The following is a 27,305-nucleotide window of genomic DNA, read 5'->3' on the forward strand; positions in this document are numbered from 1 at the left end:
TAAGGTAGGAAAGCAAGTTTATTCAACAAAGTATTTACTGAGCCCTTAATGTGCCAGGCACTATTGTAGGTGCTGGGAGTACATTCCGTTGATTAAAAACATACAAAAATCCCTGTCTTCATTGTGCTTACACTCTAGAGAAAGAAAATGAGGCAATAAACATAATAAATAAGTAAATTACATAGGAAGTTAGAAGGTGATAAGCACTATGAAAAAAACAGAGCAGTTGTGAGAATGAAGACAAGTCTTATCTGGGAACTTTCCAAAACCAGAAACGGGGAAAAAAAAAAGCAAGCTTCTTTCTTGGAAAGTATATATATCTATAAATGACAGAAGAATATATTTCTGGCTCTTTCATGTTCATGGGATTTGTATGCAAGAAATTAATGGGAGTTAAAAACATGGGAATGGAATTGAAAACTAGGAGGACTAACTTTCATAAAACAGGTGCACAATTCAGGATTCTTGAGACAGTGGGACCTATGCTCACTGCAGTAGTAGGACTTTCCCCATTTCTGGTAAATTCCATAGTTCTGGACATACTGCCAACCACAGTGGATCTGAGAGTCAATTCTGATGAAGAAAGGCTACTAGGGACAGAAAATGGCCTTCTGGGATTTTTTTTTTTTTTTCATTTTCCTTTTTAGAACACAACACCCCATTTTTTTCTTATTTTCTCATTATGTTAAACAAGAAGGGTGAGCTCATTAAAAAGGAAAACTGAAATGCGGGAGCGCCTGCATTTCCAACCCCACTGCCATTCTCAGACAGTCCAAGATGCACACAGGTTTACAGTGTATTAGCAGACCCACGTCTTTTGATACCAGCTTTCAGAGGCTGCTGCCTCTGAACTACCTACCAAGTGGGCTCTTTTCCCCTTTGCTTGAAATTCAAATTCCATTTCAACAAAGTAACCCAAACAATTAAGGTCCAGTTTTTGCCTTTGGGGAATTAGGTTCTCAACTAACAAATGAAAATAAAAAATAGATGGTAGATCACCCCACCAGAAAACTCTATTTTCAGCAAAATGGGGCAGAGGCAGCAAATCCAGGTTACAGGACCAGGAAAAAGAGTGTGTCCACCCACAGGATACTTCTAAATTGATGACAATGACAGCAGCTCTTTCTAGAGGTAATAATGTCATTAGGTTGTGATAATTCTCCAGAAACCCCCCCAAAAAAGCCCGGGATTAAGAACATCTGGAAACTGTTCAGATGACACAAATTTCTGTTTGTGTCTCGGCATCTGTCGCCATTTTGTTTTTCTTTGCAAACCTCCTCCTTTCAAACCAGGAAGTGTACATAAAGTGCAAGTAAGAATCATTCCCTTGCCCATGCTTCCAGGATCTTGTGTTGGTAGCCAGTTATTATGAAATCTATCAGTTCAACCGCTGGCCAGCTAGGTCGTCCGCAATATTTCTGGAGTTAGCAAATGAGTTCATCTGGCAAAGAGTGTCTGAAGGTGGATGCAGTCTTGACAAGAAAACACAAAGTACCATACGTAAGACAGGGATGTGAATGACGCAAGCAGTAGGGGGGCTTCTTGTCACCACGTCACGGAAGAGGCCTTCTTTGGATGTCAACTCTTCAAGAGACCTCAGGAACCATTACCAAAATGAATGAGGCCAGCGGATTTCAGAGCACAGTCAGTCCTCAGTGAGGGCAGATTCAGTTTTCCCTGAGTTGAGGACGGAAGAGAAAACGAAGAGGGTAAGGAGCCAGATCTGCAAACGGCATCAAAAAAGCCTCCAGTAAACACTTCCCATTTTATAATCCAAAGCTGAGCACGATGCCCACCCCCATAGGACTTAGCACAATGTGTTTTCTTTGGTACCAAATGGGTAACTGGCAATGCTGCACATATCTTTATTTCAATTTTAGATTAACTTCTCTTGATTAATATGCCAGTGACCACTGTGAGTCTTCGAGAGAAGGACACAGCATGTAATATTTCCCACGTTTAGGGTGCCAGAAGTTTTCCCTTCACAAACCAACATGGCGAGACCACTAGCGGGATGTTTCAGTACGACATATTTTGGGAAATGCTCCCTTACAGCCAGAGGCAGGACAGGAATGGTGTTAACACTGGACAGGACATATTCAGTTTGTATTACGTGAGTGTTTGTAGACACAGTCACAGTCCCACACCAATATAATACATTAACCATTCTAGCTGGGCTCCACTGTATCCCCTATGCAATGTGCCAAAATCATGGGCCAAACTGAATGTTATGTTCGATGGGTGAACATTAATGAGAGAAAGTTAACTATTTACTGTCACACAATCAGTGGACATTCACAGGGGGAGGTCCTTTGCATTTTTTTCTCATTTTTCTAGCACAGCTAAGGCCAGGGTTTCTGGATTTAGCCCACCAAGATGTCATTACATATGAAGCTAAGGCCCAGTCAAGACCGAACAGAATACAGCTGACCCTTGAACAATATGGGTTTGAACTGAATGGGTCCTCTTCTACACAGATATTTTTCAATAAATGCAGTACAGTACTGTATTTTCTCTTCCTAACGATTTTCTTAATAGCATTCTTTTCACTAGCTTACTTTATTGTAATACAGAATATAACACATAGAACATATAAAATATGTGTTGATTGAACTGTTTGTATTTAAGGTTTCCTGTCAACAGGAAGCAATTATTAGTTAAGTGTTGGAGAGTCCAAAGGTATATAAAGATCTTCGAAGAGAGAGGGTCAGCACCCCTAATCCCACGCTCATTTTTCAAGGGTCAAGTATTTATTAGAACACACAGACAAATGTTAAATAAAAGTCACAGACTGACCCCATTAAAAGTCACAGAAAAATTTCAAACACCTACTCGTTAAATTCCTGAATTTCTTTTTGGCTTCTGCCCTTTCTTCTGCATCAAAGTACCAAACGGTCATAGCATATCTGTGAAAGATAAGCAGATATAAGAAAAGAAGTTTAGAAATACTACCAAAAAAATAAAAAATACTTATTATAAATCTCACATCAGAGTCATTCATAAAGCCAACATTTAAATTTCTCCCTATTATTAGAAGTCCATCCCAATTTTAATTTAAAATAAACTTCTCTGGTTTCAATTCTATTTAAATGTAAAAAAACACGTAAGGAATTCCAAGTATGAAGCAAGCATTATCCTGAGCAATGGGAATTCAAATAATCTTTGTGAATAAATCTGCCTCTTTCTCAAGGAGCTCAAGCTCTCATAGGGGAGACAAACAATTTAAGGAATAATGTAACAGGTCAAGATGGTCTACACAGAAAGGACGAGAAGGGAGTCATTCTTTTTTTTTTTTTTTTAAAGATTATTTATTTATTTGACAGAGAGAGACACAGCAAGAGAGAGAGAACACAAGCAGGGGGAGTGGGAGAGGGAGAAGCAGGCTTCCTGCCAAGCAGGAAGCCCGATGTAGGGCTCCATCCCAGGACCCTGAGTCCATGACCTGAGCCCGAGCCAAAGGCAGGCGCTTAACAACTGAGCTACCCAGGCACCCCAAAGGGAGTCATTCTGCTCAAGACTTGAGAGACCCAAGCTGTTGGGGGGGGGGGGGGGACACAGAGAAGAGGAGGTGACAGATGCGTAAAGCTTTGAAGAGCAACTTATTTAAACGACAGGACACTTAAAACTCTTGACCTGCTTTCTTTGGTTTTGGATACTGAGGCAAGGATGCAACAGAATAATGATGCCCTCAAGCTTTCTACTGTGTTTCCACTAATTTGCTTTATCCCATCTATGGGATAGACTGTAATATGAATCATTTCATGCATGAGTTTTCAGAAAGTTTCATTTTCTAATTATTATTAGCTACTGGAATTCCTATAGCCCTTGATTTTTTTTTTTTTCAAGGGCTTCCCATCAACATCTGCTAATGTTTCTCCTGTGACTTGGGTCATCAAGAGACTGGGGAATACTGAGGGAATGCTGGCACAAATGACAGGGCCCAATTATCGTACCCTATTAAACAAGCCACAACCAGGCTCTGGGGGGAGAATCAGCTACCTGCTCACCTAGGGCGCATTCCAATTTGACATTTAATATGCAACTCTGTGTGGGGCTCAGATCTGGGATTCCTTGGGCGGGGGGAACACCTATAAATCTTAAATACTTTACACATGCGATTCTAATTTAGTTAGGCTTGTTAAGGTTCAGTCATTATTCTCCCGTAGTTGTCTCTTCCTGCCCCCAACTGCGATTCCCAGTTCGGGCTGCATCCCCACAGCACTGGGCCACCGCCTGGTTTATAGCTCGGGCCATAAAACAAAGATAATGAAAGGTATATTCCGAAAGTAAGATTACATCAACAGTTTCTAGACTAATACTAAACAAGTCTGTCATGTTCCCCTGAAAATCTTCTCATGCTTCAACTAAAGAAGGGGCTTTTAGAAAAATCCCATTACTGGGACAGGATGGGTACAGTGGGCCCAAACCAACTTGAAGGGAAGGGAAGGGTAAAAAGAGAAAGAAGTCAGAACAAATTCCTCTCTCTTTTCTCAAGGTTCTCTCTCTGTTTGCAATCGGCAACTTATAAATTCATCCAGAGTTAACCATCAGAATTTCTGATTATGTGATGACCAAGACTCTCTAGGCCTACTTCAAAGTTAAGACGGGTTTTAGGGAGGAGTGGCAAAATTTCCTAATGGAAAATAATTTGTTATTAGTTCCAGCTGACATTATGGAAAACAATATGTTAATAGTTCCAGCTGACCTAAGGAATCTAGTTTCCCCTTCAACTGTGATCGCCTCCAAACAGGTTAGCTATCAGCCTTGGAGAGCGATTGGTCCTTCGTATGCATGGGACATGAATTTAGGGACTTCTCTGGGAACTGGGTTTTGTACAGAAGTTTCTCAAGAGGCATCATGGCTCTGGCTATTACCTGGTCGCATAAGAAGGCTGGACTTCATGCGGGTTCCGGCGGTCGGACCAGAAGAACAAGAGTCTGTCAAAAATGGGCTCCACATCTGCTATGAATGACTTCCCTTCCGGAAATATCCGCAAGACCCCCCCATGTAGCTGAGGGCCACAAAGAAGATGGATTATTTCCTAGCCTCACACATAATTAACTACCAACAGTAATTCAGCCTCATCTGGAGATAATGCCATCTTCCAAACTCCAGTCTGGGTGTGCATTACTCCCAAAATTCTCCACAGCCTGACACCTTGTACTTCATTTTATTTCCAACTTAGCTAGTCATCTCTCCTTATCCAACTCACATGGAATGAAGCCTTCCTACCCCCAGTCACGAAACCCCTGGACACAAAATGGAGTGCTATTAGGTCCAATCACACAAAAACTACCAACATCTGAATGGTTTTGACCTACAAAAACCCACTGGAAATTTCATAGGGTTCCATCTAATATTAAGAACGTCCTAGGACAGTTATCACACGTAATACCCCTTCAATGAGAATTTACAGCTTTCTTTTGAACTGCTCCAGCTCCTATGTGATCTCAGCAGCTGGAAGGTCCATGTTCTTTTTTGTGAACTCCGACTGCCTTATCTACACTTTTTAGTACATGCATCACTCTCTTCCTTGGATTTCTTCTTAAAAATATGTACACCCGAATCTCCTGCTGGGATAACCATATCAAGGTAGAATCCAGGCCTCACACATCAATGTTTCTGCACAAGGCCTGGCATTAACGGGCACTCATATATTTATTGCATGACTTCATACTTCATGATTTATTATCACTGACCTGATAACTTTACTCTCTTGCCTAGAACACTACCTTTTAAAGATTTTAAAAGACAACTAAGGGATGTATTCCAGTCATGTTACCAGAGAGGGGGAAGAGACATCTGACTCACTGGTTTCCCAGGTTTTGTTTCCCTGACACCAGATAAAATATCCTTGTGCTTCAGGACGACCAGTATCTGCCCCAATGAACAGGAAATGGAGATGCAGAAGGTTCAAAAGCCAAATGAGCTTGAAAAGTTCTCTGACTTCTCAGACTCCTAAATCATCCTTAAGTTTCGGAAAGCATACAAATTCCAGACAAATGTCTGTAAGCGTGGAACCAGACTTCATATCTCTATTTATCTATATGTTCAAAAATATAAAAATAAGCCAGAATGCCTCTGACATTCACAAACCATGGTGAGCCATGGCAAGCGGCCACCAATGAGACGTGTCACCCCGAGAGGGCTGTGTGGGAAACCTCACTTGGGGCCGGTTTTATATCCTACAGTTAGTTCTATTTTTATGGATTCTGTCAATGTTGCTGCTGGAAGGAAAAAGTATGTATCTTATTGTGCACTGAAAGTCCTATCAGCTCTGGTTTAGGAAAAAAAAAAAAAAATTGATTCCCATTCCTGAAATAGTAAATTACCTCCTTTCTATCAACCACCCTTCCCATAACCTAGTAATGACCCTCTCCTACTGCCCCCCCCACCCCGGCCCCACACCCCGCACCCCTCCCGATTAACTTCATATCCATTATTTTCATCTGGTCAATTTAAGTACTAAAACCACAGTAGGAGACAAAAAGGAAATGGTTAAAAAAAAAAAAAGGGAAATGGTGAAGTAGAAAAGAGTCATCCATGGGAATCATGAACTCCCAACCCTCCTCTAAGTCATCTGAATTCTTTCCCTAGAGTTCTCTAGCCCCTCATTCTACTCCCTTTATTCCACTGTACCTTGGCATCCCAATTCTTGTTCAGATAGTAGATGCAGGTGATGCAGCGGCCATCGCCGTTGGGGTTGTCCACATGTCGAACATAACCCGTCCCATTTCCTGGATAGCAAGCCACCATTGCCTGTGGAGACATCCCAAGAAAGCTGGTTAACAAAGCTGAGACACCTTCTCCCACTGGGGAACAGTAATGCAGTCTCTTTGGGTGCTATGTGACCTTACAGGCAGCCACGGGCTCCTTAATTGCATGGACAGTACATAAATCGAGATCCTTCATCATGTAAGATTAACAGCCAAGTCATACCTTATGGCTCAGCCCAAGTGGAAAGTGGTTCAGCAATATTCCCACAGTTCTAGAATATTTTAGACAGTAACCCAGCTATAGCATCATGAGGATGCCCTACTTTTCTCTAATCCTCCTCTTTGAAAAAGCAGGTTCTGGGCTCCCATCCTAGACCCACAAAATCAGACACACTAGATAATGGAGTTTAGGGATTATGCCTTATAAGAAGTGCTCCTGAATCACCAAATCTCACCAAATCACCCGCTGTCTTAGAATAATGGCTAAAGTTCCTTGCATTGACAAAGAAACAGGAACCAATCACAAAGAAGGAAAAGATCAGGCTTGCTTAATAAAATGATTAGGACAGAAAGAAGAGGGAAGGGTCAGTCGGAAGGAAGGATGCAGTGCCCCAGCTGGTTACCACAGGCAGCGTAATCAGGTCCAATTCATAGGTGAAGCAACAGAAACATCTGAGTATGTTTCTCAATGCCTGTCTTCTTGCCTAGTGATAACTATCACATCAGGCAAGAACCCGAAGTTCTTCTCTTCCTTTGCCCAGGCACTACCTGTATCAGCAAGGCGGAGGAATAAAGTAGAAAGCCATACCAACCAATCCTACTAAAAACTACTATTAGAGAATTACTACTGTGCAGGTACCAAACCTCTAATTGTTCCATGGGACGATTACAGCAAGGAGTAGAAACAATGGGCAAAGTGCAAAGACTAGTTCTCTTCACAGGATACTGCCTTTATTCCTAAAATATTTTCATAGGGATGAGACATATGCAGGGAAGATACTGGAACTGGCAACATAAGATGAGGAAAGGGATATTTTTCCTATTTTATTGGTTGATGCCTTCTTAGCGCCTAACACAGTGCCTGCCACATGGAAGGTGTCTGTTTAAAATGTGATTAAGTAAAAAAAAAAAAAGTGATTAAGTAATAAATAAATAAATAAATAAAATGTGATTAAGTAAATAAATTAGCAAATGGCTCTGTCCTCTACAGAGTAAGTTTACATTCTACCTAGATCAACAGAGGTTTCTGTCATCTTATTTTAAGGATTTATTTATTTTAGAGAGAGAGCACAAGCAGGGGGAAGGAGCAGTAGAAGAGGAAGAGAGAGAATCTCAAGCAGGCTCCCTGCTGAGCATGGAGCCCAACATGGGGCTGGATCCCAAGACCCTGAGATCAAGACCTGAACCAAAATCAAGAGTCAGATGCTTAACCAACTGAAGCACCCAGGTGCCCCAAGATTCCTGTTATTTTTAAATTTTTTCTAAGATTTTATTTATTTAGTTGAGAAACAGCATGAAAGAGAGCATGAGCAGGGAGAGAGGGAGAAGCAGATCCCCCTGCTGAGCAGGGAGCCCAAAACAGGCCTCGATCCCATGACCTGAGATCATGACCTGAGCGTAAGCAGACGCGTAACTGACTGAGCCACCCAGATGCCCCAAGATTTCCGTCATTTTAAAAACCTATCCTTAAAATACATGTACTGATCAGTTGGTATTGTCCCTCATAAAGGGCAGGGCTGTTTTGTTGGTAAAATGATCAGTCAGGTAGAGGTCCAAATTAATGCACGAGCGGCTCAACGAATCAGCTTAGCTGTAGCTGCCAAGTCACCGTGAGCAGTAGCATGAAAACGTGAACAAAGAGTGTCACTTTAAAGGCATCACACACGCTGCATACCAGAAGAGTAAGGCTCAACAGTAACTTGGCTTTACAATGATCTTAACACTGAAATCACCCTATCCCTCATGCGCCTATCGATCCCCGTATCCTGCCTTTGACCATCTACAATGTTGATGCAGTGTCGTATCTTGGAGCTGACGTGAGGCTGTTGGCCTGAACCTCATCCAGAAAGTGGAATTCTGAGGCCACTGCAATCAAGATTTAACAAATGATGGTACCATCAAGCGAAGGATGGCTTGGAGAAAGCTGATCGGTAGCAGACAGAAATGATGGGCCTGGCTGGGAAGAAGAGATAAATGAAGTCACCTATAATGACTAGGGAATTACTCATCCCTGGAAGCAGCTATTAGGATTATAAGAGCCACCACTGAGCCAATAATGAAAGTCACTTAAGCCACAAACAATTATAGGCGAGATTCCCTACTATCTCAGCCTCTCCCCACTGTGAAGCCCTGAAAAGCAGCAGCATTCCGTCAATGTTATATAATCTTATATTCTTAAACAGCTCTACTCTACGGAAAAGGTCAGTGGTCTGGATGCCTGCCATCTGGTTCACTCAGCAACTAATTATGTGATCCCGAGCTTAGTTTCTTTTCTAGAAGGAGGGGCACAGGTTGGAGGGCCTCGGAAGGTCTGAGACTCCAGCTAAGCAGCAACCCTAGAAGGAGCACTGGGGTTCTTCAGGGTGTTACGAAACACCTGTCTACCTCAGAATGCAGTCTCCAGCAAATACTGAAAAAAGAGATAAAAACTCACAATAGTACCTCCTTTACGAATACTTGCATCTATAAAACACAGACACACACACACACACAGAGAAAGAGCTAGACCCTCCCAGGGACTTATTAGGACAAAACCCCTAAGTGTCAGCAAAGAATCTGATTGCTTAGGGAAGGGGAGCAGAGGGAATTTTTCTGGCCAGAGCAAATCTTCGCCCTCTCTCCTGCTTTCTGAAGCCACAGCATCAAGTCTGAAACAATGGAAGGAAATTATTGTGGGCCTCAGTGGGCCTGTCGAAACGACACAGGCCAATTTTATCAGTGTTTTCTGGACATGAGCCACAGGCGATAGGTCTTGGCTTGGGCATGCTCCCAGCTTTTAGTTGGTCTCTGATACAGTCTAGAACCAGGAGGTAAGGATGTCCTGAGAAGCAAGGCTCCATTCAACAACTGGGCATGCATTTCTGGGCCAACTTGTGCACGGGACAGAAACAAACCCCGGAAATAGATCGGTTCAACTGCAGGGCGACCGAAGCCTCATCGAGGCTGGGAAGGGATTTGTAACGTATAAAGGCAGAGAACGCTTCAGAATAGTAAAAACGGGGCCAGAGCACTTGAATTATCGCGGGACCAACATTCCAAGCAGTAACACTGGCACTGACCAGGACAACGACTCACTTCCTGACTAGACTGATACCTGAAATTTACAGAAGTTTAGTGACATGTTAGCGTGGCCCACAGTAGTTCATACAATACAGCCCTAGATTTGCATTCTTGGATGTGCAAATGAATCCCGTGTCCCCTTATGCATTCATCATTTCTTCCTCCGACCCCGCTGTGCCCCACAACAACCCCCCACCACCACCCCTGGAGGCCTTTCCAGAGCTCTGTAGCAGAAGGAAATGAGCGGAGGGGTGAAACCCTCCCAGGCTGGCTCTAGACCAGAGACAGGTGCTCTAGACATCTGGGTGGCCACATTCAGGCAGGGACACACACTGTCTACTCAGCAGTGACGATCATTTTAGACCCATAGGTGGAGAGGGGATACGTCTGCCCCATCCAGCCTCCGATTAGACTAACCACTTCCTTAGGAACGACCTAGATTTTTAGAGAAACATACTTCACATCATTCATGACTTTGGAGTCAGACTCACTAGTATGCTTGGTTTTAAAAAAGTTATAAAGTGGCCTTTTACGTAAAACTGAATTTAGCACATCAAAATATTAATCAACTCATTTTATTCATAAAATTTGCAATCAATGTGAATCCACTGTAAAAAATGTGTCAAGAATAGCATAACTTCAAAGCTGTCTGGCTGAGTGACCTTCAAGCCCGTATTTTGGTCCCCTGCCAAATGCTAGACCCCTCTCATTGCTAGACAGAAATACCAGTCAGTCTTTGTAAGGATTTGCTTTCAATTATGAATGCTCTTGAGCACAAGCATACGTGGAATAAAATGCAACCAAAGTACAGGATAACCTGTACTTAACCTCTTCCTACCTCAGTTTTCTCACCTGTAAAATGGGCTTATGAGGACTGATGGAGTTAAGCCCTGTAAAATGCTGAGCTCAACGCCTGGCATACCCTAAACACTGCTTCTTTCACTATATATTTAGCTATTCCCCTCAGCCAGGGCTTCTGAATGTCGCCCCTTCAAGGATCAGATTCTACTTAAGTACTCTGCAGCTTCAAATCCAGGCCTGGCTGACTCAAATAGCTTTGGTGCTTCCAAGTAACAGAAATGACCGAAGCTAATCAGGAATATAATGTGTGACCTCCAGAATGTGTGCTCTGCTGCCTACAACCAGGAAATCTGCAGGTCTTTGCAACGAAGGCCCAGTGTTCCAAATCCGCAGATTTTAGGAGACACACGGGCAACCGAAGCAGATCTGTGTATAAACTCTCTTGAATGGTTTTTATTCCAATTTTTTAATCACGGTCACAAAAAATTACATCAGGCTGTACTCTGAGGTCGCCGTCTCTGGTCTCCTAAGAAGTCAAGCTACTCTGGGACAGTTCCTGAGCTCCAGGGTGACACTCCCCCATCTCTCCTCGCCCAGCTCAGATGTACCCCGTCCAAATGCAAGGCCTCATCCTTCAATGCCATCCACATCCCATGGGCCTCCTCTGGTCCTTCCTCCATGTGGGCTCTGGACAGGGTCCTTCCTCTCTCCACCATGAGACAGTTAACCACACAGAGAACTCGGGTGTGTAAAGACTTGAGAAGAAATACAGGAGATCATGTAGCTTTGTTAGCTTGCAAAAATAGCCAAGCAGCTCACCACTGTAGAAAAGGTAAGAGTTCAAACTTTCTGGCTAGAAATGGGTCCAATTTATAGATGGGTGACAACTGCCAAGGCGATAAACCTGCCAATTTTCCTAGTCAGCTCTGGGTCCAAGGAGCTGAAGGCTTTATACTCCCAGGGTCATTCTTCTGGGTGCTTGGAGTTCAGCACATATTTAAACACACACATTTCATGGGGACAGTGAACAGGGCAGTCCTGGGGCTGTATACTTTACATCCTGTATTCACAGAGACCCCCACTGAGGAAGGGGTCCCATTTGGTAATTCGGGATGGGGTAGGGGGAGTGTTAGTCCCTGCAACAAAGACATTAGCTCTAAAATTGAAGTTCTCCTATTTAAAAAGAAAAGCAAAAATTAGCCGTATTCAAACTGCTATATGCAGGTAAACCATAAGAAAGGCTAGAGAGAAAGTGGAAGAGGCATGACCTTTGCAAGTTTTGTTCTTAAAAAAAAAAGAAAAACAAAACAAAACAAAAAACTAAAGATAAATTAAGCCAAAATGTCATTTTCCATGGTTTTCCACTTGGCTCTGACAAGGACTGAGAGAGAAGAGAACTACAAAAATCCTTTGCAAGGGCAAGGAACTTAAATCCAGAGGACAAGAAAGCAAATGGTGGGATCACTGCATTAGCCTTTCCTCATCTTCTTTGTTCAGGGGTATGTAATCTTCAAGGACCCGCTTATGGGACCCACTGTTGTCACTTAAATTCCTACTGTACAATATTCATAAGGCATCTCTGCAAGATAAAGGCAACCATGTGCGGCTTCCTCCAAGAGTTTCCAGAAAAGTCACTCTACAAAGTTCACACTTCTTACAGTTCTAGCCTTCATTTGAAATTGAACAACAACCAAAAAAGCAAACTCTCAAGGTGATGACGAACCGCTCATGAACATAAAATGTTCTTTAGAAACCTTTTACACTCACTCTAACTTCATCCAGACTGGCATGAAGAAATTAGTTATAGATAATGTAGGCATTTTTGAGAACAAAGCAGGAAACTCTGCAAACTGTCACGAATTATCTTGGCATCTTGCTTGTTGTCTATCTGGTTGGTTAAGAGCAAACCTAGTTGTTTCCTTCCGCCTAGTGCTTCTAGTTAAAGACTTATGTAACAAAATGAGGAAAAAATAGGAAATATGCTTTTGGTGGGCAATAACATGAGCTTTGGCCAACTACCTACCATGCTCCCCTTCCCAAAGTTTCAGTATCTGACCAGACAATTCAGAGGAGTCAGAACACCAGACAACTACAACTGTAAGTAAGTAATCCTTTCAACAAACCTCAAGTTGTTCATTCAAACGTTTTCTGCTATTCTATTTCTACAATGAGAACCACTTCTGCCTTCCTCATTTGTTCTAAATCCACACTAAAAATACCTCTTCCTGGAGTGCCTGGATGGCTCAGTGGGTTATGCATCTGCCTCTTGATCTCAGCTCGTCTTGATCTCAGGGTCCTGAGTTCAAGCCCTGAGTTGACTTAAAAAAATAAAAAAAAAAAAGAAAGGAAAGGAAAGAAAAAAGAAAAGCCTCTTCCTGAACCCAGAGCACTGGGACACAAAACCTCACCTTCAATTTACAGCAATAATCATCATGCCCCCCCATGCATGGATTTTGTTGAAATTGCAAGAGCACTGGTAATTCTGAAAATGAAAAGTAATAAGGCCAAACCAACTCTCAGCTGCTCTGATGATGTGGATCTATCCACCACTTTCAGGTCAGGTGAGAGCATCGTGCATGTGAAGGCAGGGAATTTACCATCTTCACTTGAAAACCTGTCCCCAGGTAGACTTTTCCATCCGTGCCCTTGTTCACTCTACTAAGAATTTGGTCCTAGCTCTGGAATCATCCAAACCACCAACTACCCAGACTCTAGAACCTGATTTAGTTCTCCTAGCTCAATGACGGCAGTTTTACCAGATGCCAAAGCTCCTTGAAATTCTTCATTAAAGAGTTAGGTTCCTACCCTCACCCCAGAAATGCACGTGTGTGCGCGCACACACACACGTCTGCATAAAATCACAGGGGATTCACAGGCCTGTAAAGTCTGACTGCACTACATCAAGATTCTATTCCAGGGAATCCTGCACTACTTCGTGCATGAACTTGAGTGAATCACCCTCCCTGGAGAGGCCGTGGAAACTCTGTGAGGCCAAGAATTCAAGAAACTATTGTCATTCCTTTCTGAATTGTGGTTAATTCCTCCCCTTGGAGAGGATTCAGCCAGAGCTCTGCAATTAAACACAGTAAACAGACTGGGGAACATCGACATATCAATACAGGCTGTTTGGGTTTGGAAAGGCAGCCCTTCCCCCCCGGAGGCCTGGCTCCCGGCCAGCAGGGTGACGGCTGAGTGACAGGGCTACGTGCGCTGCGTGAGGGTGGCAGCTAGCCCACGCCCGAGCACACCGCAGGGCAGACTGCGGAGGGAACCGGCAGAGGACAGCCCTCCCCCGGCGCTCCCCGAGTCACCAGAGAAATGTTTTGAATAAGGGCTTCCTTGCACTTATGAAATCAGCAAAAGTCAGCCAGACTCAGGGTGAAGGACATTGAGAGGCGTTTAACCATATCCTTTCCAATGCCTTTCTCCACACTTTAACAGCTGCCATTTCCTGAGGACCTGTGTAGCCAGGTGGCCCTCTGGGGTGGCACTTTCCACGCACCATCCTGTTTCATTTCCTGATTATGGGGACGGTGAGCAGCAGCCTTCGGCCAGGAGTCTCCCTGCCCCCAAGTTCTCAGTAGAAGTCATTAACCACCACACGCCCCCCCCGCCAAGTTATCTTCTTTGTATAGAAAAACAAATTCATGACTAATCCTTAAGGCAATATGGGGGTCAGGACTCACAATATTTGACTTCTTTTGATGTTAGAAATAGGCTTATCAGAAGAACAAAACTTTACCTGCAGCTCTCAGAAAGGCTCTGAAAATAAGAGAAAACAAGAATGTTTGTGGTTGCGGAACTGTCAGAAACTAGGCGTGTCTGTCCTTAAGTTCTCTTCAGCCATGAATCCTCAAATATGTTAAGGGACTCCATAACTCAAATATAATTGGGAAGACAAGATTTTATAAATGGGTAATAAAAAAAAAGTTCCCAGTCAAAACACATCATGAAAAATGCCTTGAAACAATCTTCTTAAACTAAGAGAAACCAGCCAAAACACTACCTGCAATTCTCTAGGGACACTGCAGCTATGCTGGAGAAAATAAAGTCAGATTATTTCCTAGGAAGCCAGATCTTATATTTACATGTGCCCTTCAACACCTGGCAAAATGTATCAGCTGAATTAAAGAAATGACACACAGCAAATCAGCTGGAATTAGAAGTTACGACATTGAGGAGACACACAGATTTACTGAACATTTTGTATAGTGCTTACTACATGCCTGACACTGTTCCATGTGCTTCATGAATATTCCCTCACTCAATATTCATAAATAACCCCATGAGGCAGGAGCCCTCTTCAGGTCCATTTTACAGACAGGGAAACTGAGGCACCAGGAATTGCCTTTTCGAACCCAGTCAGTCTGGCTGCGGAGTGTGAAGCCTCCATCACCAAGCAAGGCCTCGTCAGTACCGCTTACCTAATGCCCAACACTAGCCAAGTCACCCGTTTCGGAGAGGGTGGGGGGGACAGAGATCTTCAGTTCTACTTGAAGCATTTAACTCCCTCTCACCCTTGCCTAGCACCCATTCCATAATCGTAGAAAACTGTAAAGGGAATTAAAAAAAAGACAAAAATATGAAAAAGAAGGGCACTCGTACTGACTCTGTGAACGAAAGCTTCAAGGCGGGAGAGCGGTTAACAGAAGCACAGGATAAAGGAGACGGATTCACTCCTGGTGGAAAGCACCAGCTGTCCACAGGGTCTTTGCTTCAGATCCTCCCACTGCAGGGCAAACTCACGCCCACTCTAAACCCCAGGCCCCCAGGGGCTGCTCCCAGGCCCGGGGTTCCATGGGAGGAGGTCGGCGTCTCTTGTTAGCTCAGGTCAACACCCGCCAAGGTTTTCACACTTGTTTCAAAGTCGGAAGATAAATGACCAAGGAAGAAAAAAAATCAAGGAAATACAATAGTGTTTTTGTCAAAGGAGCGGCACCTGGTAAACACAAAGGAATGCCTGGATGAGATTAAGTTGTCCTTACTCACTCTCGGAGCTTGCTCAGGAGACAACTCCAGCAGCACCGTGTCAACCGGAAATCACTGTGCACAGAACTTTCTAAAAAGCACGTTAACTAGAATACGCTGGCTACAGGCCCACTAAAGCCCAGAGGAGGGGTGAGACCCACAGGGGTAACTTAGAGGAGGAGAAAGTAAAAGGCTCCTCTGAGAGTGAAGTATAAACTACTTGGGGGCGCAGCAAGTAGACTAGAAATAAAGGGGTGGCTGGCTCTGAATCTGGGGGACAGGGATCATTCATTTGTGTGTCCGCGTGTTCTTCTAAGACCTATACAAAGCCCCAGTTTATAGAGGGGGAGAAACCCAAAGTAACTCATGGAACGTTGTAGAACTAAGCATGGTCCTTCCACCACTAAACACCGCTTCTAAAATATCAGGAAGCATTTGTTAACTGAAAACAGGTGCTCTTATTTCCAGGGCAACTGCTTCAACTCCAAGATAAAGCAAGGAGGTTGATTCTCAGATGACTCTCCTGACTTACCAGATGCAGACTCAAACCTTTAACTGGGGATTCAAGGCCTCCACACAGAAGGAAGAAAAGGCCAAGCAGCTGCTCCTGCCAGCCCTTCTCCAGGTCCTATCATCGATTCCCATCAGGCTGGATTTGGTTGTCAGCTTTTCATCCCACCCCCAAAGAGCTCCTCCTGTCCTCCTTCTCAGGTCTCCCATGGGGCAGCCACCCCCAACCTTGGAGGGCCAGAGACCATTCTAGGCTTCTGTGTGGGATTCACAGGGAGCACAGGCAGGTAGCACCTAAGCCAGGCGGTTTATGCGTGCGGTCTGCACTCATCCAAAATCACAAGGGGCCTGTTCCCCTTCCTCATGGAGCCTTTAGCTCCCACTTCTTGCGACACTGTTGGGCACGTGGAGGGCAGCCACACCCCGCAGTCCTTAACCAAGATTCTCACTGCCGCCCGCCCCGCCATTTCACAGAAAGAGGAGAGGTCATCAGTTCCAAGCTGCGCTCCAATTCTGGCTCTAGAAAACTTGTTTACTGATACAAACAACAGAAAAAAAGTCCTAACATGTTCACAGGTGGTGGGTTTTTCTCAGAAATCTCCCAGATGAGCCTCACATGCTTGTATGTTTTCGTCTTAGCAATAAATACACTGAGATCTGAGCAAACGACTGAACTCTAATTTTCTCACGAATAGGGAAAGTGTAGGAAGATACAGCTCCACCCCCGTTCAGCCTCCTCTGATTCATTTCACTGTTTCTCCAACTTGAGCCAGTGTGAGAATCACCTGGCGGACTCACGAGCTTCTGACTGATGAGGTCCGGGGGAAGGCCCAAGAACTTGCACCCCACTGTGCAAACCATGGCGATTCTGTGGCCAAACCAAGAGTTTTTGAGCAACGCCTCCCCCTAGACGGTGGAGAGTCACCAACCACCGGCGCTTGTTAATCTGGGGAGGGTGATGGGTACCCGGAGGAGGTGGGTAACAGCAGGAAGGGAGAGGAATTCCTCAGGCAGTTTCTGGCCCAGGCTTGGCAGTGTGATCCCTAAAGCTGGCAGGAAACATTCCAATTGTAACTCGGTGGAATGGCGGAGGATTACTGTCATGTCAGCGCTGGAGTGTGACCGCTGGTAGGAGTCGCTTCTGGAATCAAATAAGAAGTGCTGAGAGCACCCATCTGCCCTCTCAGATGGAAATTCAGTCTCAATTTTCATTTAATTCCCTATAATCCCAGAGGCAGAGAAATAGTATCATAGCCATGGTGTAGATGAGGAAAGCAAGGCTCAGAAAACAGGCCTGCCCAGAGTCAAGGCGAGATGAATGAAAATGTAAAATGCCCATCCTAGGGTCTAGTGGTAGGTACCAACTAAATAGAACTTTATATAAAAATAAAAATCCATCTCATTCATTAAGAAGTGGAGATGGAGGTCCTGAGATACCACTTGCCAGAAGCCAGGGCTCTAAGCTCACCGTCCGGGGTTTTCTTGCTTCCAGGTGCCAGACCCGTCCGAATGTGTGAGCTGCCAAGATCCGGGCGTGACTCCGGTACTTGCTGGGGCCAAGAATAAAATTTCACAACAGAGGGAGGAAAAAAACCTCATAAAGCCGAAGTCTTGTCTTTGAGATGCTCCTTCATAGCATGTTAATATAATAAAATATTTAAAGACTTTGACATCAAATTAGGGGCCACACTGCAAATCTTTTTTTCACCTAACAAAATATTTATAGCTTTTCTGACACCCTGACATCCTTTGAAATCAAAGTTCCTTTTGAAGATAATGAAATTAAGTCAAGCACCTATGAATTTTAAGAGACTATTCTGAGGCACTGGAAGTTTCTATCAAGCTTAACAGTCTCTGCCGGAGTTTGTAAGTAAATGGAGGGTAGGGTAACTAAGTAAGTAAATACAGGTACGTCTGTATGTAGCAGGGAGGCTTGGACTGAGCTACCCACAGAGTTCTGGGAAGCAGGAGGGACAGCTTCATGGAGAAGTCACTACGATGGATTCTGAACAGTAGAAGACAACATGGACGCTCAGTGTGCCTGGCAAATCAGCTTCTAGCATTTCAGGGAGTGGGAGGGAGAAGTCGGTCATCAGGAGATTAAGCAGAGCAGGGTCAGAAGGGGTCAAACGGGGTCAGACATGGAAGGCCTTAAATGACACGGTAAGAAGTTTGCAGCACATACGGTAGACACTGGGGTGAAAGCGTGGTTTAGTCTGCTGAAAGCATGGAGATGACATGATTAGTGTTGGGTTTTGGACTACTTACATTCTGGCAAAACCACATTAAAATCACATTAAAATGGATCACAGGAGTGATCGTTCGCAAGAAACAAAGGCAGGTGATTTATGGTTAAAATAAGGCTCTTTAAAATAATTCCCTCCTCAGGGATTCCTACTAGGAAAGCAAAACAAAATTTAGTTAAAAGGTTTGAGAAAAAACGACAAAACCTGAGGTTCCACAATGAACCTAAAACAAAACAGAAACAAAAATCCAAAGCAGGCCAAGTACGAACCAATAATATTGCATGTTCCTGCCCGAGTGTTTGATATTGTGTTTGTTTGTTTTTAAAAGATTTTATTTATTTGACAGAGACAAAGCAAGAGAGGGAACACAAGCAGGGCGACTGGAAGAGGGAGAAGCAGGCTTCCAGCCGAGCAGGGAGCCCATGTGGGGCTCGATCCCATGACCCTGGGATCATGACCTGAGCTGAAAGCAGCCGCTTAATGACTGAGCCACCCAGGTGCCCCAATATTTTGTGTTTTAAAAAGGTCCTGTATAGGCGGCGCCTGGCTGGGTCTGTCACTAGAGCATGGGACTCTTGATTTTGGGGTTGTGAGTTTGAGCCCCACGTTGGGTGCAGAGATTCCTTAGAAGATAAAATCTTAAAAGAAATTATTAAATAATTAAAATTAAAAATGAAAAGGTTTTGTTCTTCCACCCACTCCAGTAATTCAAATTAACCTGCAAAACAGTATGAATCCAAAAGGAGCCATCCAGAAAAACCCAAAAGCACACACACACACAAAGACTCCCTGTCAGTTCTGTGTGGAGTACCGAGCTCTCTCTCAGGTTTAACTAGAAAGACAGGGAGACATAGGAGGGGGCGTGGAATGAAGGGCACAGGCACAATCTTTGTTCTATGTGCTGTGTTGTGTCAGGAGAACACAGAGCAAAGCTCCCAGAGAAATTCAGACTGTTTAAAACCGTAGGTCCTTACCACTTCCAAGCAATGCTCAAAAGAATATTATCCCGAACACTTCAAAACAACCTCACATTCCCCCAGCAGAACCAAAAATAGATGTCACTGACACCTGGAATTGAGTTTGTCATTTTGTTTCCTTCCCAGTGAAAAAATAATCAGGACTACCATCATATTCTTTGATCCTTTGTAGCTCGGAACTTTTTAAATATGGTAATAGCATTTTGGCCTCATTTTGGAAGGAAAAATAACATTTAGTATGAAAGAGGCACACTTATTCCAGAACTTGAGAAACACTGATCGCTCTATCTCCTGAAGGATGAAAACCTGGCGTGGCCTGATAAGGAGGGATTCCTGTGGCACAGAACATGAGGGCTGCCCAGCAAGGAGGTACGGACTGAATCCAGTCCCAGATCTGAAAGCCTGCATTATACGACCGAACACCCACAGGTCCGTAAGGCTGGGATCAAGTTGGGGGAGGGGGTGAAAAATACAACCCTCAGTCCCTCCCGACTCACCAAACCGAGAATAGGAATGTAGCCCACAGATCATGATCGAAAGAAGATACGAAATTCAGGTAAGTGCCACCCTGGTTTAAGATTGAGATAATCAAGGGAAACAGGGTATAAATTCTATGTATAATGAACCAAGCTAACTAATCTCGCTTGGCAAACAGACACGGGGCTCTGAATCTGAGCCAAATCAACGGCTCCTGGCCACCTGCCAAAACCGAATTCCTTAGTCTGGCATCATAAAATGATTTGTCTGTCGCATTTACAATTCCAGTGCCTCTGGATTCCACTACCCGCTGGGCACCCCTGGCAGGAGCCCAGCAGAATACATCTGAACTATCATTACTGTCAGAACGTCAGCATTTGACAAACACTAGAGGAAAACGACACCCATTTCTTAGAGGAATATTACTTAACAACTATGAAGTGATACTACAAAGGAATGGTCAAATCTGTTGCTGTAATAATGAAAAAGGAACGAAGAACCTTCTCCCTGGAAGGTTACCTGCAAAGCCTAGAAGGCTAGCCAGCAAAATGCTTCCTGGGTGCTCAATAGACTTGGGTCGAAATGTCACTTAATGTACCCAAGGCCACAAGGGTGTGTCAGAGGCAGAGGTCTTGCCAAACGGAGCAAACGTGGCCCACAGGAGAGGTCCTCCACGTTTCATCCTGAAGGGCATGGAGTTGGGGTGCCTGGAGATATTTCTCAGATGCCCTCCGCTCCTGCTGGGTTAAACCACCCCACCTTAGAGCTTCAGCAGAGAAATCGTCTATACATGGTGTGTCTTCGGAATGGTGTTGTAACACGCAAGGCTGCTTGTTATTTACAAATTTGAAATTTTTCTAGCCAGAGTCAGAATACAGGAAGGAATTTACAAATTTTGCCAGAGCTGAACAAGGTCAGAAAGGGAAATAATTCATGATACCCAAAAGTCGAGCGCACATAATTCCACCTAAGGGTGTCTATCAATTTTAAGTCTTCACTGTATTTAAAATTCTCAAGTTGCATGTTGATGTGGCTGAATTAACCTAAGGACCCTGTCTCCTACTCTACCTGACTCACGAGGCCAGCTCCTCTCTAAAACATCTTTCCTTGCTCCAGCCCATGGCACACCCTAATCCCTTCCCCCCGGCTTAGGTAAGAGCTCATCTCTCCAAATATAAAAACACCTTACCTGCTGACTGACTGAGGGACTGGATAGGTGTGATTTCTCATACCTCTCTAGCTCTAAAGACCTCTTATTAAAGGTCTGTGTATTTTTGGTCACTTAAATTTTAAGTACGTTTTGGTCACTTCTCATTTTAAGTAAACAGAGAAACTGTTGAAAGCCCAAAGAAGAGAAACAAACATGACAAATCAGTGAACAAGGGGACTGTTTAACCAGAAAAAGAAAAAGCAAAGTTGGTGACAACGATCTCACCCTACTCCGTTTTCAGTGTACTTCTTTTTAGGTAGGTTTTTTCTTTTTCTTTTTCTTTTCTTTTTTTTTTTTTTACATTTTATTTATTTATTTGACAGAGAGAGACGCAGCAAGAGAGGGAGCACAAGCTGAGAGGGAGGGAGGAGCAGGCTTCCCTCCCAGCAGAGAGCCTGATGCGGGGGCCTCGATCCCAGAACCCTGGAATCATGACCTGAGCTGAAGGCAGATGCTTAACGGATGAGCCACCCAGATGCCCCTCTTTTTAGGGAGTTTTATAATCACTTTCCACATCCCTTTGCATATCCGTGTACAGGTCCACCACAGTGCAAGGCATTTAATGTTTTGTGAATAAATAAGTTAAGCTGACACCCACTGATTTGCAACTTCAATACAAGCAGATAAGTTGTGGTGGTATGGCCAGGGGCCCAAAATTGAGCAAAAGAAATTACAAGGTAAACGCGTGCACGCGTGCGTGCGCGCGCGCACACACACACACACACACCAACAGTCTTTTCCTTGCTCCTAAGTGTCATTCAACAAAATTCACCAAGAATATTATGAAAACCCACCCAATGGGGAAACTTGCTTTTCCCGTCACTGAGGTTGTATCCTACAAATTATTTCTTTGAATTAATATCCTTCCTCCAGGAGCTCAATTATTTTGAAATAAAAACCTTTTCTAGACATTCTTCACATCCCTACTAGAAGATATTCCAGTGCTTCAAACTCAGTGACTCTCCCCCTAAAATATCTTATTCACAGACAGACCGTTAAGGTCTTAATTACAGAGACACTGTGCATGGTGTCTAGTCTTCAAACACCATGCTCTAAGAACTGGACCTTTCTTTGGCCCTGGCAACTGTGGTTTCATATGATTATACATTCCCACTACCACTCCAACCCAGACTGACAGGTCCCCAGGACCAAGGTGAAACTCTCAGACTTTCCTCCAGAGAATGAAAACAAGGATTCTAGAATGTTCATCAAGTTTCTGTTGATTTCAGACTGAGGCTGAGGTGGCCATTGTGAGGCAGCCATCTTGAGCCAGATGCATGGAGAAGGAGCCAAAGCTAGATGGTAAGTAGATTGGGGTGGAATTCAAGAGCACACTCAGAGAAGCAAAGATGAGGGCCATAAAGCTCCAGAGAAAACAACTAACACACCAGCTGTCCTTTGGACTTTCAGCTTCCTAGTTCATGGCCCCAGTCTTCTGTGAACCCTGATCGCATTTCCTGCACTTGGGTCCTGAGACATATCCTAATCTTTGACGTATTATTATGCCATTTTTGCAACCATGAAAAGCGCCCCTGAGGCAAAGATATTCCCGATATCATGGGAGAACGGTGGGCCACAACTCTCAGTGCTCAGCTGGAGAGGAACAGGACTACTACCTTGCAACACATTTTCTTTCATTCACAACTTATCACTGAGTCATCTTTTGTCTGTGCTGCTTCAGGAGGGCTGATCTATCTGTTCACAATACAACTCCCGTGACTCCACTGTCCAGAACTACACCGGGCAGGAGATCCTACCAACCAACCTTGTTAGTGAACACTTTCCCCACAAATAACAGAAGGAAAACATTAGCCCAGCGTTCCACTTTCTTCTTCAATGTTTAGGTTTTGTCTTTCTGCTGTTTTAAGCTTGAGAATCAATCGAGTGGGAACTACGGGATCCTACGATACGACAGTACATGGGAATGGAAGCTCTATGAGGCAGGGATGATGCCTGTTTACCTTGGTGTCCTCGGGCCCTGCAGAGCCCCCCACACAGAGCAAACGCCACTAAACAAATCAAAGGATGAGAAGGAGAACAGTCAAGAACACAAACCCTGGAGTCAGATCTGGGTTAGAATTCTAGATCCTCCACTTACAGCCTCAGAACATTCACCGGGGTACAGAATTCCGCTAAGAATTTTATGTACGTTATCTTATTTAATGCTCCTTCCCCCAAAAAGCTTTAAGGTATTATTACCCCTCCTTTTACACTTTATGAAAAGCAAACAACTTACCTGAGGCCACAAAGTTCCCGAGCCCATGTCTAAGTCCCTAACACCTATAGGATAAACTGCGGCTTACCATTCGATTTGCGACCTTGGAGAAATGATTTAATCACTCAGTTTGCTGAAGACTGTGATTCTGAAGACTACATCAGATAGACAGTGTTTATAAAGTGCTTAGCACCATGCCAGACCGGGCAAACAGCTCAATAAAAAGTAGTTATTATTCTTAAAGTGACTAAATAGTGAGCCTACAGTGAGATGCTTCAAGCAGGAGAACATTTGGTTCCATAAATTACACGTTCTCTGGAAAACAGCCATTTCCAAGATCTAGGCAGCCAAAGCAAAAGGAGCAAATTATGACCACTATTTATCTTGGATGGGGTCTGAATTCTCCAAAAGGGAGTAATAGATAAGAAATCTCGATAGCCTGGAAGCAATGACCATGCTTGAAGTTAGGGGGCGCCATACCGCTGTGCATTTTAGGAAACTCCTTCCCCAGAGGGTCTCCAGCACCCTTGGATTTTTCTCCAACAAAGTGGAGGAAGACAAATTCTGACTGGTAACACCTTTTTTGGCAGTAAGGAGGAAGCCTTTAACATTTCTTTCCAGTCTCTTCCACAATTTCAACTTTAGATCCAACATATATATATTTCTATTTTATTCCCAACGCCTTTGTTTTTGCTTTTGCTTCATTGAGATAAAGGGCATTCTTGCATTATTCAATGACCTTTCAAAGTCCAAGAGAAAAAAGTGTTTAATTAGGATGAGTGGGTTAATAGATAAAACCCCAAGAAATATCCAAAAGGAAAAAAAAACCAACTGGTCTAAAATAAATGTATAAATTGGCAATTGCTGAAAATGGGTCAGAGGAGCAGAATTCACTACACTAACCTCTGTACCTCATACACATGTTTGAAATTTTCTATAATAAGACATTAGAAATAACTTTTGAAAATAAATGTGCACATCCTACCTTTCAAAAATTTAGTTTCTACTCAAAACCTGCTTGGAGGATGCAGTTGGAACTGGGTTTACATCACTACTCAGGGAAGCAGCATGGAGTAAGGCACTCAGATGAGGGAAGAGAAGAAAGTTAAATTAACGTGAAACTACTGAAAATCATGCTTTAATAAGACCCAAGCCCACAAAGCTAAGGACAACTGTATAACAAGCCAATCAAGCCTTTTTATTTTTGACTCTAATAATCCAGTTGGCCATGGAATAGCCCAGCCTAGAGGTGATTTTTCTAAAGGACGGGAATGAAGAGCTTTGTGCCAAAACAACCAAAGAAAAGCTGGAGATCTAGCTAGGGACAAAACATATACTTCTCTTTTCACTTCAGTCACCTTCTGAAAGGGTTAACTGAGAAGTTATTTGTTCTCTCCAGAAGAGAATCTATAACTAAAGAATCTTATCTAGAGATCTTTCTTTTCCCTTACCCAGGCACACACAGTGTTTCTCATTCAATTTGTCGAGTCAAATTCTAGCCTACAATCCTAGCACGGACGGTCCTTTAAATCACAGGTAAATACAAACACTTAACTTTCAAATCTGTTCGTGACATCTTTCTACCAACTAATTCTGCCCTCCCTCTCAGCAAATTACGTTCCCAGATTGCTGGGGGTAAAATCTTAGCACCTGAGTTGAAATGAAACTTGAAAAAGTGATAAGGCAGCCATCTGCTCTTCCAGACTGAAGCAACACCCACTTCTGCAACACTGAGGCCAGCCCTTCCCCCCACCCCCATTCCCGCCCCAGGGAGGCAAGGTCACTCTGTGCAAAGCCAAAACTAACCTAGACAAATGGCTTTCTAATCACCCAAACGATAAAGGAGCAAAGAAACACTTCAACGTCAACCTTCCAGAGTCCAGGTAACCGATTTTTCCCCAAATCAAAATAAAATTTAGAAAGCAGCATTTTCTCCCGAGATTTACTTTATTTGTGTCTGATTGGTAAGTGCTCTCAGACATTCTATTCATGTCCTCCTGGCTTGAAAGGCATACAGCAATGTGTTTTCTCAACAACTGGGTTCCCCCATTCCAACCTCTTCCTTTCCACACATTTCCAGTCTTCACCACTTGCCCTTTATTTAAACTGTCCTGAGTCTATGAGACAGATGAGACGATAAGGATATGTTTTATCAAAGAGTCAGTCTTGAACTGAGAAATACTACATGTATTGTTGAAGAATGGTGCGCCTCTCTTCTCGTGCTAGCACACACTTGCCTCACTAGTGTTAACGTATAAGTTTTCCACAGCTCCACGTGCCCCCTGACCAGTCCACAATAAAAGGGCAAATCACTCAGAACTGCCACTGGAAATGGCCGAACTACCATCTGTAGAAAAGACTGAGTAGCTGGACTAACCGAGAGTAAGGTACACGGACCAACATCAGGGTACCACACAGCCCCGTAGTTCTGCCAATCTACCCGTAAATGTTTCCAAGATAAATTACCACCCAGGGAGTCACTTCTGGCCCTCTGAACAAAAATAGGGATTTCTTTCCCAAGGTGTACTCCCCATCACTTACTTAACTAGCTGTTTTGAGTGGATCTAAGAGTTAGGAAAGGGAAGGTGATGGTGGTGTAGGGCTCAGCACCAGGAGAGAAAGAATGTTCTAATCAAGCAGTTGATCTAGGAGCGTCCTGGGCGCAACAAGCCAAGGGCACCTCTCAAAAGGAAAAAGCAGCTTTACTCTTTCACGGGGCAAACTTTCTTCCCACCTGCCAACTCCACACACCAAATGCCACACTGAAAAATCACAACCGTCTCCAGAAGCCTTGAAGCGCGCTCTTTTTTCGAAATACCCTCTGAACACCATGAAGTACAACAGTAGGTGACTTTAAAGTAGCCATTTAGCAGCATGAACTCGCACGTGTCTCAGATCATACGCAATGTTTCCAATAACCTGTCCCTCGTCTGGACCTTTGAGAACATTCACGTGTTACAATCAGACCAAAAAAACCACAGCTTGTCCGGTTCGCACCACCCACCGGACCCATTATTTCAGTTAACAGAAGGTCACCCTAACGACACACCTGAGTCCTTTAGTCTGGATTTTCGCTCAGAGGAGGGGTGGGGGAGGGGGAGGCCGACCGACTGCTCGCTTCTCAGGTGAAAAACTAAAGTTCACTCGCAGTCGCGAGAAGCCAACAGACCGCGGGCTCCGCAAGTCCCCAGTCCCCGCGGGCTACAGCGGCGGCGGGGAGCCCGCGCGCGTCCTACCTTGGATCTTTCCTTGACGTAGTATTTGCCCAGCCGGCTCCCGCAGTACAGGACCAGCCTGTCGATGAGGGACAGGAGGAAGCTGATGGCCTCGCAGCCCTCCTCGTTGCCCCCGATCCACGTGATCTGGTCGCCCCGCAGGTGCCGCTTGGAGACGCCGGCGCGCGGCCCCGCCAACTGGCCGTCCCGCAGGGCCCCGTTGCAGTGTAGCTGCTTGACGCGTTCCAGGACACAGTCGCCCACCACCTCGCCGAGGAAGTTGTCCAGGTAGCAAAAGCCGACCTCGTGCAGACAGGGCACGATGTACTCCAGGGCGATTTTCTCCAGATCCAGCCTCATGATGTGTCCCAGGGGCATCTCGCCCTCAGAGCCGAGCTCGGGGATCCCCAGCGTGCACGGAGACCCGGGGCGACCGACGCGCGCGCGCGCAGCCGAGGCGCGGGGAGCGTGGCCCGGGGTTCAGCTACCTGAGGTGGTCACTGTCCCCGAGCCGCCGCCGCCGCGCGGGGGAGAGGGGAAAGTTGCTCTAAACTCTGGAGGAGGGATCCCTTGAAAGGCCAGTGGGAGTTGCGCGGGGCTCCACGACCCGGCGCCGGACTGGCCCAGCGAGGAGTCGGAGGGCCCCTTTTGGAGATGCGGAGCCACCACTGGTGCCGCGGCGGCCCCAGGC

General features: G+C 44.5%; 1 protein-coding gene across 1 annotated transcript; it reads right to left on the minus strand.

Moving 5' to 3' along the window:
- EGLN3 (egl-9 family hypoxia inducible factor 3) lies at window positions 1-27,305 on the minus strand. The gene is made up of 5 exons (XM_080808414.1): window positions 26,636-27,305; window positions 6,640-6,759; window positions 4,875-5,011; window positions 2,833-2,906; window positions 1-1,677 (listed from the first exon to the last, which is right to left on the minus strand). The coding sequence occupies exons 1-5, from the start codon at window positions 26,990-26,992 to the stop codon at window positions 1,646-1,648; spliced, it is 720 nt and encodes a 239-aa protein (XP_080664540.1). The 5' UTR covers window positions 26,993-27,305; the 3' UTR covers window positions 1-1,645.

The sequence above is a fragment of the Martes martes genome (genome assembly GCF_963455335.1).
Source record: "Martes martes genome assembly, chromosome: 7".
Classification (NCBI taxonomy): domain Eukaryota; kingdom Metazoa; phylum Chordata; class Mammalia; order Carnivora; family Mustelidae; genus Martes; species Martes martes.

Coding starts and splice junctions, on each gene's coding strand:
- EGLN3 (XM_080808414.1), bottom strand. CDS start 26,992: ATGCCCCTGGGACACATCATGAGGCTGGATCTGGAGAAAATCGCCCTG. Junction 6,760..26,635: donor ACGTCAAGGAAAGATCCAAG/GTAGGACGCGCG, acceptor ATGTCTCCACAG/GCAATGGTGGCTTGCTATCC. Junction 2,907..4,874: donor CAGCCTTCTTATGCGACCAG/GTAATAGCCAGA, acceptor TATCTTTCACAG/ATATGCTATGACCGTTTGGT.